The sequence below is a fragment of the Argiope bruennichi genome, chromosome 6, assembly GCF_947563725.1.
Source record: "Argiope bruennichi chromosome 6, qqArgBrue1.1, whole genome shotgun sequence".
Lineage (NCBI taxonomy): Eukaryota > Metazoa > Arthropoda > Arachnida > Araneae > Araneidae > Argiope > Argiope bruennichi.
The window spans coordinates 109,438,750-109,453,778 of record NC_079156.1 but is presented as its reverse complement, the minus strand read 5'-3'; the positions used below and the strand labels follow the sequence as shown (position 1 = coordinate 109,453,778).

General features: G+C 26.4%; 1 protein-coding gene across 5 annotated transcripts in view; it reads left to right on the top strand.

The window, feature by feature from the left end:
* The window catches only part of LOC129971166 (probable phospholipid-transporting ATPase IIB), a 52,879-nt gene extending 38,114 nt beyond the window's left edge, over window positions 1-14,765 (top strand). For all 5 annotated transcript variants that reach the window (XM_056084681.1, XM_056084685.1, XM_056084682.1 and 2 more), the window contains exons 19-25: window positions 752-896; window positions 1,629-1,782; window positions 3,181-3,312; window positions 4,001-4,109; window positions 4,200-4,257; window positions 8,988-9,191; window positions 11,289-14,765. In XM_056084681.1, the coding sequence (XP_055940656.1) occupies window positions 752-896; window positions 1,629-1,782; window positions 3,181-3,312; window positions 4,001-4,109; window positions 4,200-4,257; window positions 8,988-9,191; window positions 11,289-11,422 (936 nt within the window). In that variant the 3' untranslated portion in view covers window positions 11,423-14,765. The remainder of the gene's footprint in view (window positions 1-751; window positions 897-1,628; window positions 1,783-3,180; window positions 3,313-4,000; window positions 4,110-4,199; window positions 4,258-8,987; window positions 9,192-11,288) is intronic.
* Window positions 14,766-15,029: the final 264 nt, after the last annotated feature.

Here is a 15,029-nt window from a genome sequence, read left to right as displayed (position 1 = left end):
TGCAAGTTGGTTTTTGTTTGAAACAAGGCGTGTAAGTTATAAAACAAATTATAACATAAGATGTCCTTGCTTTACATCCTACACTATTAATTTGAAATAGAAATTGGCCCTGTAGTATAAAATTTGCAAGGCTGGTTGGGCTGGAACAGTAATGAAAGGGTTACATTTCAGAATGAAAAGTTTCTGGTATAGTGGTAAATTCTTGCTTCCGTAGTGAGTAAAGTAATAGTTTGGAATGCTACCTCCATACCAATAATAAGACATATTTCCTATGGAAGGGGTTATACCATGTCCAATGATGGTCATTAGGACTCAACTATAGTTTTTTGCCAGTGCTAGCTCTTTGATACAGATCATTCAGTTCAACCAGGATATTATAACAGGATGGGGGGGGGCTCTTTTTCTGTTACTATCGTTCTCATCCTTAGAGCACCATGAGTATGAAGTCGCCAGATAAATAAGCAGGTTCTGACTTCTCCTGATTGTAGAAATGATGTGGGTATGGTTGGTGATAATTATTGGGGATCAATCCTTAGTTTCTATGTAAATGTTGTAATAACAATAACTCACTTCATCTTTGATGCTTTGGGAATATAACAAATACTTTTTTTATGGTTACCAATTGCTTTATTTTTAATAAACCACTGACTGTGTTAAAATATATATCTTATTATTTAATTGATATTTTTTTTAATATTATAAAATTAATTTCTTCAATGAATAAGCTTTTATTCTTTTTTTGTATTTAAAGCTGTGTCTGAAATTCTATCCAAGTGAATTTATGGAATTGGCTTGCCAGTGTCCTGCTGTTGTCTGTTGTCGTTGCTCTCCCACTCAAAAAGCAGAAGTAGTCAGATTAATACAGCTTGAAACAGGGAAAAGAGCTTGTGCTATTGGTAAGATTTTTACTGTGTTATTAATATTATCTGTATTTAATTATTTTGTTTTAATAGCTATTAAGTAGATAAACCATTTTTTAAAAATATTTTATATGTATATTTTTAACAAAATATATATGCATTATTTACACTTATATGTAAAAGAAAATTTATATGTGCAAATATGAATTATTTGCTTTAGAACAGAATTTGAATATTGCCGAGAAATTTAAATTGGGTATATCGCAATATTTTCTTTAAAGGTCACATTTTTCTTAAAGATGTCATTTGATGATATTGCATATGAAGTTTGTTATATGGTTTTCCATATAAAAAGGGGGCTTCAGTTATATCTAAATGAATTTTAATTACAATATTATAATTGCAGTTCATGTAGACCAATGGAGTGATAAATAGTTGACATTGATTCCACAGTGTAGGAAGGGGGTGGATGATATCAGTTATAAATTCCTGGGTTGCTGTTGGATCCAGTTTTTCCTGCAATTCTTTTTCCCTCTTCGCTATAACCAAGCATTTTGTAGACTATGTAATGCACAATTACTTTGCTCATTGATAATTCAACAGCAATTTCACATGTTCTGATCTAATGATTCTGTTGTATTTTCGATGCTGATATATAATCAAAATATTAAATATCTATACTCTTGCAATAAACATTTTTTTCTTTACTGTAAGATTGTAATGTTTCAAATACAGGGCAGTTATTCCAATGGTGTTTATTATTTTCAGGTGATGGAGGAAATGATGTGAGTATGATCCAAGCTGCAGATGTCGGTATTGGAATTGTGGGTAAAGAAGGCAAACAAGCATCTTTAGCTGCAGATTTTTCTGTCACTCAGTTCAGTCATATAGCCCGTCTCATTTTAGTACATGGGCGTTACAGGTATTTGTCACTTCCATATTATCAAGTTATGTAATAAATTTGTGTTAAAATGCAATTATTAATAAACACTACGATAGTTGGATATAGTTATACAAATTGTTCACAACAGACTTTATGGAATACTGTTTATTTAATTTTTGGAAAATTACAATATTTTGCATAAACAGTTATATCTTCCAGCAGCTATTTCCTGCACCAAATAGAAATAGTTGTCATTTATTATGAAAAATATTTCAACTGATCTAAAAAATAGTCTTTTTTATTATTAATCAGTAAATCAATTGGTGAAAAAATTGCAAATTAAATTTTAAAGAACCTCTTAATCCTATTAATTATATTTTGCACAGTATCTTTAATACACTAAAACAAAAAAAAAAAATCCATGTTTTTGTATCTAGAATTCACTGTATTATGAAACTTTGAATATTGCTTTTTCAGATAATTTTAGACAATTTCAGTGATCACTTTTAGAATGACCCACCTCAGTGCATGACATTTTCTGGATACAGCTTTTGATTAACTTAAACTAATGAAATTCAGAATTTCATGACTATCAATTTTGGTCACGGATGGGAGGAAAATTTTTATGTATTCATTTTTACTTAAAATGCTAGTGTGACAGAAAAATTTTACAAAAGACTAAAATAAGCAGGATTGCATAAAAATGTAATGTCATTATTATTTCAATGATAAATTTATTGACTGAAACATAAAATATACTTCAGCATTTTAAATTTTTTTTTTTTTTTTCTTCTGCCTGGGAGTATATATCTGCCTATAATAGTTTAAAAATTGACCATTGTTCCCATGGAGAATAGGCATCCCATATTATTTGGCTTCGGTTCCCAGTTATATGACTGCATATAAATTCATTCATTTTTCTATAGTGTTGCTCAAAATGGCACAAAATTCAATCTTGCTAAACTTGATATAAATTGCATAACTAATTTCATATTAATCCTTTAATGCATTGAAGATTTGCATGGTAGAAGAACTTCTTCTGTTGGAAGGTTCTGAAGAGAAAACAAACTTTATCCTCAGTCTGTGGTCTTAGCTATCACTATTTAAAAAATTGTTGGAGAAATGGTGTCTTTTAGCAATATTTGTTTGCAGTTTCGTAGTTGATTTTCCTCCAAGCTCGCAGATAATTTAATTTTTATGGTTAAATTTATGTTTAGAATATAAAAGCTTAATAATAATCTGACAGTTTTTAAAAGAAACAATCTTCTTATTATATTAGAGAAAGGTTCAAATTCTCTAATATAATATATAATCACATTTAAATGGATTCTGAAGGTGGAAAAAATTAAAATTTCTGTGTAGATTATAAAAGTTCAGTTTAAAAAATTTGGCTGTAAGTATGAAATGAAAATATTAATAAGAAGTTTTTTTTCCTAGTTATAAGCGATCTGCAGCTCTTAGTCAATTTGTCATTCATCGTGGTCTAATAATATCTACAATGCAAGCATTTTTCTCAGCTGTATTCTATTTTGCATCTGTAGCTTTATATCCAGGTTTCCTCATGGTTGGGTAAGTAAATTTTATCAATCTTCCTTAAAAAAAATTTTATTTTAAGCAGGAATAATGAATGATAATCTTTTTATCATGTTTTTCGTGGCCCATGGGATCAGGTTCCCATTCCTAAATATCTCTTTGGTAGACAATTTTATTTATAGTTGGTTAAATTTGGCATTTTTACGATATCAAAAAGGGTTTTAGTTTATTAAAAATAGTATTTTAAAAAAGGCAACACGAAAATTGTTACCTTTTAAATGTCTTTCTTACTCAAATGTGATCATATCTATACTACTTTGATTTCAAAAAAAAAAATCCATGAATTGTATTTCTTAATCAATCTGCTAATGCGCATGAGAATTTCAGCTATGACTTTAATTTATGGCAAGTCAATGCATATGAAATTTTTTACCAAAATTTTCATTAGTTAATTTATGACAGTCATATCTGAGGTATTATTAACAAAATAACTTAACTGTCTAAACAGTCATATCTTTTAATTGTGTAAGGAAACAAGAAAATTAAGGAGATTAAAATTACTTTTTCATATTGAAAATTTGAATCTTAATAATTTACCTTATGGTATATAAGATATGGTAAATTGTATACTATATTAATTTTTAGAAAGTTATCTTTTTATATAAAAATTCATAATATGAATGACTGACTAAAGCAAGGATTTTTTTTATTATTATTATTGTAGATATGCAACTATATACACCATGTTCCCTGTATTTTCTCTGGTATTGGACAAAGATGTTTCACCAGAAATTGCACTCACTTATCCTGAATTATACAAAGAGCTTTGTAAAGTAAGATTATTCATTTGAAATTTTAGTTTTACTTGATCTATTCATGTGAACATGATTTGAAATTTTAATGCTAAATTTTGTTTACTATAGGGTAGATCACTGTCCTTCAAGACATTTTTTATATGGGTTATCATCAGCATATACCAAGGTAATTTGACTTTCATTTTTTACAGAATGTTATATTAATAATATTACTGCTTAATTACATATTTGTGACCCAATAGCTTCTGAATCATTAGTAATAGACAATTTAATGAAATGAACATTTTCAATTATCTAAATTAATAAATGTATGCTTAAAAAAATCTAAATTTTCATTCTGGCCCCCATTTTTATCAGTCATATTTATTAAAATATTCTTAACTCATTTTGCATTTACTAAAAAAAAAAAAAAATGGTATAAAAGTTAGAACTTCTTTTTTTTTCTGGTCAAAATTGCATTTATTAATACAAACATAAAATATATAAATCTGCACCATTTTCAACTCTCCTTTTCCAACCAGAACTATATGCATATGTCTTAAACAATTATAAATTAATTATTGAAAATGATTGGAGTGACATCTTGAATATCTTAGGATTAGAATATATTTAGGATTTTCCATGCTATGAAAAATGAAATAATTATTAATCTGTTAATTTTTTTATATATATATTGCAAGGTAGTTGATATCTTTAAACATCTACTATCGATATATATAATTTCCTATTGATGTCTATCACACTCTTCTGGCATTTAATTTATGTGTGTGATAAATAAATAGGAGTATGAATAATAATTTTTTTTTTAATTTTTGAGATTTATAAAAAAAATTTATGAAATAATTATACGATATTTTGAATATTTCAAACACTTTTTTTATATACATTTAGTCATGCTTAAATTCAGTTTCTTGCTCTAAGCCTATGTCATAGCCAATTTCTTTTTGTTAGTGGATTTCTTTCAAATTAATTTTAATAAATTCAGTAGTTTTGCTTTGAGTATTTGTGAACATTATGTACACAGAAGATTTCACCGTAAAGGAAAAAACAAATTAATGTTACCATATATTTACATCTAAAGTGTTACTACGAATAATATTTTTTTGTTAGTTATTCTGTGACTTAACATTCAGTTTTAACAGTATATGTTGTATTTATAAGCAATGGATGCATATCTCATTAAACCTCTTCAGTCCTGAAGTACATATGCGTACCTGCAATTTTTTTCATTTTTCTTATCTGGTAAAGTTAAATTTTGACGAAATAATGCATGCATTTCAATATTTACAAAGGTAGCTTCCATTTTGCACCAATAAATAGTACTACAGTTCTTTTTTTTTTTTTTTTTTTTTTTCATACCCATTGCTATTAAATAGAGACATAATGAAAATGGCGTTGAACAGAAAACACAGCAAATATAAGTACATTTTTAAATATTTATTATTAAAATAAATGCTTGTATATTTTTTTGTAAAATACTAAGTGTTTGGTTAAATTCATTACCAAATTATATCTTGTTATCTATAATAGAATCGGTGAAAATACAAATTTAACTAAGGTACACATATGTGTACTTTTCGTGACTGCTTGCCCGTACTTTCGTGCCCGTTTCCTGACTGCTTGCGATCCATTGCGCTGCTTATCTTTTGAGCGCTTGTTTTCAAATTGTCATTTCTTGTCCTTGAATATATTGTATATTTTTTTTACAATAAATAATTCTTATGTTCTGTAATGTAATAAATTATAAATTTAAAAATATTTATTTTTTAACTTTAGTAAGAAATTTAATTTTATAGCTGTCTTGTAGTCAGTAATTGATATTTCAAACTGACATCATGTGTAGAATATACAGAATTTTATAAACAAATAATAGTTTTTTTCACGTCAAGTGGCTTTAACTCAAAATGAGATTATTGAACTTTTAGGAAAAAGTGATTTTAGAGGAAGCAATAGAATTTCTCATGTATCGAAAATAATGAAACCTGGTAAATAGGATGAATGGGTCAGAGATGATAGTCATATATGCCTTGTCAATTAGAAAGATAATAAATCCGTGACTATTATCCACATGTCACGTAATGAGTCAGTTGGAATTGGCAGAAGACAGAATAATTGAAACAAAAAGCTGATATAAAATAATCTGCTATTGTAAAAACATTTAATATGGGAGGCATCGACCATTATTTTGCATATTACCGGTATGCAGTAATTACAAAAAATGACAGACACGAGCATTCACACATTTTATAAATTTAGTAGTTGTCAATTGCTTGATGTACTATAAAATGGTGGCAAAGCGACAAGCTAAGCTGTCAGGAATGAAGCCGAAAATGTTATGACCTTATTGCAATTTCAAATGCATATAATTCGGTCCCTGTTGAAATATGAGGGGATTCTCATCATCAGCAAGAAAGGAAACCAAGAACAAGTAAAAAATATCTTCTTTCAATGAAAACAAATTAATAGAAGAAGGGTCATCAAATGATGGAAATGCAACTACAAGACCATTGGAGATTTCATTACCACCATCTAGTAAAAATAACTCTAAAAGAGCAAACAAAATTGTCCCTTCCCAATTAAAAAGAAACAAGATTAGTTATGTCAAGCCATCTACGACATTACATGGACGATAAGTATGTATCAAAATGCAAGTATCAAAGGATGTAACTCTAGAAGAGTCAAGTGCTCAAACTGCAGTATCTACTTACATAATATTTTCAAAAATTAAATTTCATTCAAAATAAGGTTTAATAGAATATTAATATAATAAATTTTGTATTTTTTTCATTTATAAGGCCTTAGAATAAGAAAAGAATAGCTATTAAGTAACCAGGAAAATTAAATAATTTTTTTTTGTCGAGGATGCTTTAACTTGCTCAAGACCTGAGGTACACATATGTGTATCTTAAAATTATGGGACTAAAAATTGTTTGATCAGCAAATATTTTTTTCCACAAACTATTGAGATGTAACAAAAATAAAAGATCTTGAAATCAAACTTTTAAACCAGTTTTTAAAAAGTCAGGACTGAAGAGGTTAAACATTAGTGTTATTTCCCATGATCTAAGCAGGATATAAATTAAGCATTTATTTATTATCATGTGAGAACATGATGTTTTATTTTGAGATTTTTGTAGCCTCAAAATTCGTAGGCAACAAATTGGAAATTTATTACTTTTGAGGTATCAATTTTTCGCTTTTAGAGTTATTAGAAAATAAAGCAGAAGGTTGTGACATTTGACGATTTATCACCAACTAAAGTGACAGCTTGATTCTGAATTCTTACACAAGTGTCTTAATTAATGTAAATCATTAACCAGTTTAAACTGGTTTAGAACTATCAGATTATGCATGCATCGATATTTAGGAAAATGATAAGTTTTTTCATCTCAAAATTGGTCGAGCTCTAAAACTTTGTTTGCCAACTAGAAAAATTGAAAATGAAAGTTTAAAAAAATTATTATGTATATATGAGAGGGGGGGGGGGTAGAGACTCATAGAGAAGTCTTGTGATTGTTTCAAACTGGTTTAAACTGGTTAATGACTTTAATTAAGAGAAATAATGACTAATAATGTTCTCGCATGATAACTTGAAATTTGCAATCTTATATTTCTTTTTTTTTTAATTAATTTATTTATTGATCTTTTGTAACATTGATGCTGTTTCCATGGAAGTTCTTCATTGTGATTTGAAGTTGAATAGAAAATGTTTGTTCTGTAGAAATACCATCAACAAGTATATGAATTTTAAATTACAAAAAAATACAAATTGGTTATTATTTGCTTTAATGAACACATAATTATAAATTATTTTTTTCTATTGCAAGTGAATAAGATCAAATTTGTGTAAATTATTATTTAATCAGTGATTTTTTTTTTTAATATCTACTTATTTTAGATTGTATATCATTTAACAAACACCATTTATATCAGTTTTACAAGAATTCAGTTTTACAAGATAAGAATTGAATTTTTCAGTACCAAATTTCAGATATTACCAACTTTTCTTCACATTTCATTTAAAAAAAAAAAAAAAAAAATAGGCCCTGATGTACATATCAAATGGGGTACTGGGTAGAAATATTTTTTTATTCTTTGTGTTGAAAATTCAATTGTTGTTTTTTTCTTGCTATTGTAAAATTTAGAAAATTTCAATGTTGTATTGCTTATAAAAGTTACAATAAATGTATGTATTTTATTAATTGAATAAATATGATGGACATTATAAAATGTCTACTTTATTTATATGAAGGCCAAGATGGTAATGGTATATTTATATAATGACTGAGGATGCCCTTTGGTTCATTTACAATTTATTATTATAACTAACTCAATTTTTAATTTGGTTTATAGTTTAAAAAAATTACTATTAAAATGTTGTGTTATTTGATGGCTTAGTTTTAGATGGTATGTATAATTTTCAAATATAAACTGTATGAAGCTGGAAATATATGTATTTGTAAGATTATATTAGAAATAAACATCTATCAAAAAATTAAATTGCAACAAATGCCTTTCATTAACTGAAGGGTTGAATTATTTAGTATTAAATTTATGGAGTATTGAATATATTGTGACCATAAATAAAAATTGCAGTTTAAATGCAATAAGTTGTTCCCATTCTCAAAGTTAGAAGAAACAAACAAAGAAGAAAACAAAATCTTGTATTGATTAAAAATGAAAATTTATCTACAGTTTATTTCTTAATTTGAATTTAATTTTAAATAAAAATAAAAATTTAGACTTGGGATAAATTTTTGGGCACAGGGATTATTGTATTTTATATAATTGAAATAAGATTAGAATTGGAAGTTGAGTCATGTTGTAAAAGCAAAACTTAAATTTCATTTACCCAAATTATCTTAGTAAGATAATTAATATTTTCTTCTATTTTAGGTGGAATAATTATGTATGGAGCATTATTTCTTTATAAAGCTGAGTTCATTCATATTGTGTCCATTAGCTTTACAGCTCTGATTTTCACAGAGCTCTTAATGGTCGCATTGACTGTGCGGACATGGCATTGGCTAATGGTGATTGCAGAATTATTTAGTCTGATCATTTATCTTCTTTCTCTGTTCTTTATGAAGCAATTTTTTGGTAAGTTTAAAAAAAAAAAAATAGTAATCTCAAAATTTAAGATTTATTTTAATATATCAAGTACAGTACCTTAGAACAAACTAAGGAAAAATGAGAATGTTTCTCTGAATTCTATTAATTAGAAGCAAACAAAATCATCTCTGTTTGGTTTGAAGAATACTATGATCTTTTAAGTACTATCATTCAAGTAATCATTACTACTATATGGTATGAAAGTAAAATCATAGTTTAATTGGTTAAACTGTACATCTGATGTGGGATACAGTGATAAAATTTGGAATGATTTTTACTTATCTGTGAAGAATATTCTTGAATTCTCCATTTGTTAGGAAACTGTAGAAATGTCATTACAAATTAAAATTTTTATTGAAGTTAAAAACAAAGTTTTAACCTATTTTACTCTATTCCTTCCTTTTAGCTAACTTTGTGATGCAAAATTAGACATTTAAAAAAAATTTTATCGTGAATCAAAGCATGTTTAATATCAATTTATTGAAAAATAATTTTCTAATAAAAATCAACCAACCCTTTAAGTGAATATTTGAATTTTTCATACAGAAATAAGATATGAAGTTAAGTATTGAAGATAAAAAGATTGTAGTTCACCATATGAAACTATACAAGATATAAAATTATTTTCCCCTTTTATTTCTTAGTTATTTTGTAATTCCTGTTCAGGTATTCTGATATGGAATTAGCAGAAGCAGGGACATCTTAAAATTTGAAACACATTTTGAATACTTGTTACAAAAAATGATATGCAAAGAAGTTCCATATTTAAAATTAGAACTGGCTGTGTATGATGATTCAAATGTAGAATTTTAAATTAATAAAAAATTTATAAATAAAAAAGCACCACTGATAGTTCCAGCAAACAAAATTGTATATGTTGTTAGTCATATCTATTTGTTTTTGCTCAAATTCTGCTTCAAATTGTAACCCTCAACTCAACAATTGTATTTGCTAACTTGCTAAAACTAAGATGTTGCCACAAAAAAAAAAAGGAACAGTGAGGATAGATAGGTGATAAATGTGAAAAAGGGAATGCAAATTTATCAGAAAAATTCAAAACTTAGCCTCAAATTATTATTGGCATTTCTTCATTGTTTTGTCAATAATTTTGGTAAATGATATATTTAATGTATTGCCTTTTATCATACTCATTTATTCAGCTATAGTCATACAACTGAGCAGTATGTAATCTGTCTTTGATATAAAATAAATAAGTAATAGTGAAAATAAAGTTTTATAAATAACTATATAGAATTCTTTAATAATTGTTAAACCAACTAATGTCAAATCTAAAAAACTCTCCCCACTCCCACCCATTTCTTGATTGTTTTGCATTGAAATTAGATTACAGTTAGGAGGAGACAGTGGTATTCAGTTATATTTTCCATGTATTTATTTTTAAAGCATGTTGCAGATAAATTGATTGCATATTGAATTATATATTTTTTATAATTTTTCTTATTCATGTATATAAGTATTATTTGTAATGTAATATAAAATTTTCTTGATTATTTATATTTAGAATAGTATTTTCATATATTTTTGTCACAACATACAGAAATCAAATGCCTTATTTCGAATTTTTATTTTAGATTCATGGTTTTACAAATTATATATTGAGTTTGTCTGAAAATATTTTGACTGATTAAAATTTGAAGGGGGGAGGGCTAAATTTGCAATAACTATGTAAAAGTAAATTTCAATTTATCATTTTTACCTTATACATCCATTCAACAAAATTCCTACAGCATAGACATTGAGTTAATTTATAACATTTAAGGTAGTAATCATGAATACATAAATTGAGTTGCAAAACTTTGATATATATTATTAATTCTTACATAATTATTCAGTAAGCCTACATTTTACAAGAAGACATCCCAATATATATTTAGTGATTTTAGTTTGATATTGGTAAGTTTTGTTCAAAAATTGCCAAACTGAATTAAAAATTGTGTAAAATTTAGAAACTTTTTGAATATATTTTGCTTTAAAAGATGCATTATTAGTTCAGGCATCTTTTTACAGTTTGATTTATATACAATATATAATATAGTTGCTATATATGCAATTTTCCATTTGCAGATTCTGAATTTATTTGGACTCTTTCATTTCTCTGGAAAGTTACTTTACTCACTGTTGTGAGCTGTGTGCCTTTATATGTTTTAAAATATTTGCATAGAAAAGTCGCTCCTCCGAGTTATGCAAAGCTTACATAAATAAAAACACTCAACTGAATTGTGAGAGCACCATTGGAGAGAGAATGAATGGGCTTGTAAGAACTTTTATGTGATATATTTTGATTTTCCTTCTGTTTAATAGTGTTGCTTAAATTATTTTGTACAAATACATTTGCACTTATAAAATCTTTTCTATGTTTTTTTTTAATTTTACTATGTAGTCAAATCAAAGTTGGTTGTTTTGTTTTTTTAAATGAATTTTGTGTTTTGATGTTTTTTTTTTTTCCAAAAATACTCCCAGCTTTCTGGACACTCATTCTTTTATACATTAATCAAATGTAATTAGAGTTAAAAATAATAGTGTGACTTCTTTACTTTTTTTTTTATTATTGTTTCTCTGTTGTGATTGTAAGATTCTGTGATATCAATGAAGAAAATTTGTATGATGTTTGAAATATCTTGTGTTAATGATTGTTTAGTTTTAATATTTCTTTGACATGCATTTAAGAAGAGCAGACTCTGTACTTCCTCAGTTATTCTCGAAATTTTATAGATTTTTGGATGAATTTGTCTTTTATGATATCTTGTATTTTTGAAATTATAATATTTTTACAACAATAATGTATGGCTAATTGCTCAAATATGATAAGGTGTATATTTAAAAATTTGTTTTTTCTTATACTTAAGCTACTTCATTATTATTTAGTTTACTTCAGAAAATTGCTTGATATTTATTTATTTATTCAATTTGCTTGATATTTATTATATTTGCACTCAGTCATTGGTTTTATATGCATCTCTTCACTGTAGAGTTGCATTTTTTAACATATCATGAAAAAGAAACTAAATCTTATAAAACCTCATAAAAAATTATATGTGAAACTTGCTTAAAGCAACTTTAATATTTCTTATCCTAATTATTAAAATCTTGTGTGCTGTGATATATTTAAAAATTGATTCATATATAATTTAATTCAAAATTTTTTGTAGATAAATTTTTTGCTTTAATAATTGTTCAGAAATAATACTAAGCACAGATTTAAAAACTTATGAAATGCTTAAATTTTTTTAAATCAACATTTGTAAATGTAAACAATTCTTGATTATTGTTCATTTTATCTCAAAAACCAGTTGAATTTGCAGTATGACTGTAAACTTGTTTTGAAAGCCTTCCATATCTGGTGTTATTCTCTACCATTTTTATCCTAGTCATTTTTTCAATAACTTATTTCATTATTTTAGATTTAATAATCCTGGAATAAATATTAATAGAAAAAAATCCGGCAGCACTCTTGTTTCAGTACACCTTGCATTTATTTAAAAGGCTCTTATATGTCATAGAGTATTGTTTCAAAAAGCTGCTCTGTGCTCTTTAAATATTCTGTGAAAATATAGGCTCCAAAATAAACTCTTCCTATGATTTTTATTTTAATTCAGTTTATAATTTTTTTATGTTTTATGATGAATTTTTTATGCCAACCAAGATGAGAGCTAACCGAGATTTAATTTCATTATTTTTCACATATTTTTTGGTTGGAAAATTTGAGTACTACAAAGATAAATTTGAAGTGTTTTTGATATGTAATGGATCCAAATTTTGAATTCTTAGTTCTGATTGTGAAGTAATTTTTATGTTAACCAATACTGGTATGTAGCCAATTAATGTGGAAATGTTATAAAATGGATATTGGTAGGTTTTTTTTTTTAATTCTAAATTGTGGATCTTCTGACCAATTTCATATTTGTTTTATGAGGGCTTTCTATTAATTTCATTATTTAAATTGAATTATGGTGGCAAATAAACATATATATAATTGTTTAACTTTTGTGTGCTTTTTTCCCCCAACCAATGTGGAAACGCTTTATTTAAAAATGTTTTATTATTATTTAATTTGTTATATATATATATTAGCTATATTTATATATGTGGATAACTTGCTGAATTTTTCTGTATTTTTTCCATATTATGTAGAGAGCAAAATAATTCAAGTCTGTACTTGAGATATTTTAAAGGAAGTTTACACCTTTATTAAATTCCATACAGTGAGGATAATATATTCTGATGTGCTTAAAGGAGACAATCTTTCACTTTTAATATTTTATTCAAAATTTCTCTCCCTTTGAAGTCATTGTTTATAACATTCTTTTGCATGATTAGAAGTTTTGCAATGTTTCAATTCCAGCACCAGGTTAAAGCTTGTAATCTTCATGTATTGATTTCAATCCATTATTGTCCATAATTTTGAAATGCACTCATTATTTAAAATGATGATACTCATTCATTGATGAATGGCCAAATATTATTACTCAGTTTTCGTGTGTTTTAATGTTTAGTGAAATACAGGGTGTGCATTTGTATCCTTAATCAGCAAAATTATGATGAGACGAAGAAAGCTTAAGTTTTAGATGTAATGTTTGCCTGTAATAAAGTGACTCTGCCCTTCTTGCTGAAACTTAAAACAGTGCTCCTATCAGTGATCTTGGACATTGTATTGAAAAAACTGAGATGGCAAAAAATAAGTTATGTCTTATTATTAGACCTCTATGTGTGTTCATACGTTGATTACTTAAGTAGAGGCTCTGAAATCACTGATTTTCAATTGAAGTAATGCTATAGCACTTGGTGAATTAGTCCAATATTTTATGACAGCATTATTAATTTATTATCCTTCTAAAATTTATACAATCTGATATAATGAAAAATAAAATTTAAATTTATTGGACTTATTTTATATCCATTTTTACAGTAATGTGTATTGAAAACGTTCTCTACTGGTAACAGTTTAAGGATTTTAAATTTACAAAGAGGTCCATTTCATATTGGTAATGTTGTGATTTGTTTTTAAATAGGCTCCCTCTTTTATTTTTTGCCACAGTTTCAAAGGGGGATACTGTAATCACTTGTGATAAATTTTATTTTTGGTCGACATTACTTACTAAAATCTGGCTTTCTTGATCTGCATAAAATTTTGCAATATAAAGGTATAAATATATATCTTGTATGCATAAATTAATATTAGAAAAAGTAAATCTGTTTCAACTCTATTTTTAAAAAAAAGTATATCTTTAGACGTTTCATGGTAATGTTAAAATTCCAACTGTATTAATTTTTACCTCTATTTTGTATTTGACTGTTTACAATGTGCCTTTTTAATGTTGTGTTTATTCAAAAGATGAAAAGTGGTAGTCGTGTGTGGCTGTAATTTTATATCCCTTACTTGGTCAACCAATAGTAGTATTTTTGCCTTTTTAAATGTTGAAGTCATGTTCCATGCTCATAATTTAAAACTGATGTCTAGCAGATTATGTGGGTGCTGTTTGTATATCATACCTTATTGATGTAAATATCTCATTGTTATTGTGAATAAAAATATTTATAGAATTTGTTCTTTTTTTTTTTCGTTCATTTGTTTTAAATGATCATTGTTTTTACGAAAATAACTGTATGAGAGGATAAAGGAAGGCCATTTTTTACTTTATCAAGATAAGATATAATGCAACTTAGTGTCAGTTAAATATTTACATTAAAAAAATCTTCTAAACTTATAAGATAGGATATTTATGGAAAGGATGCAAGTTCCTAAATATTGTAATTTTACTGTGTAAGTATAAATTTTCTTATTTACTTTACAAAGAAAAAAAAATG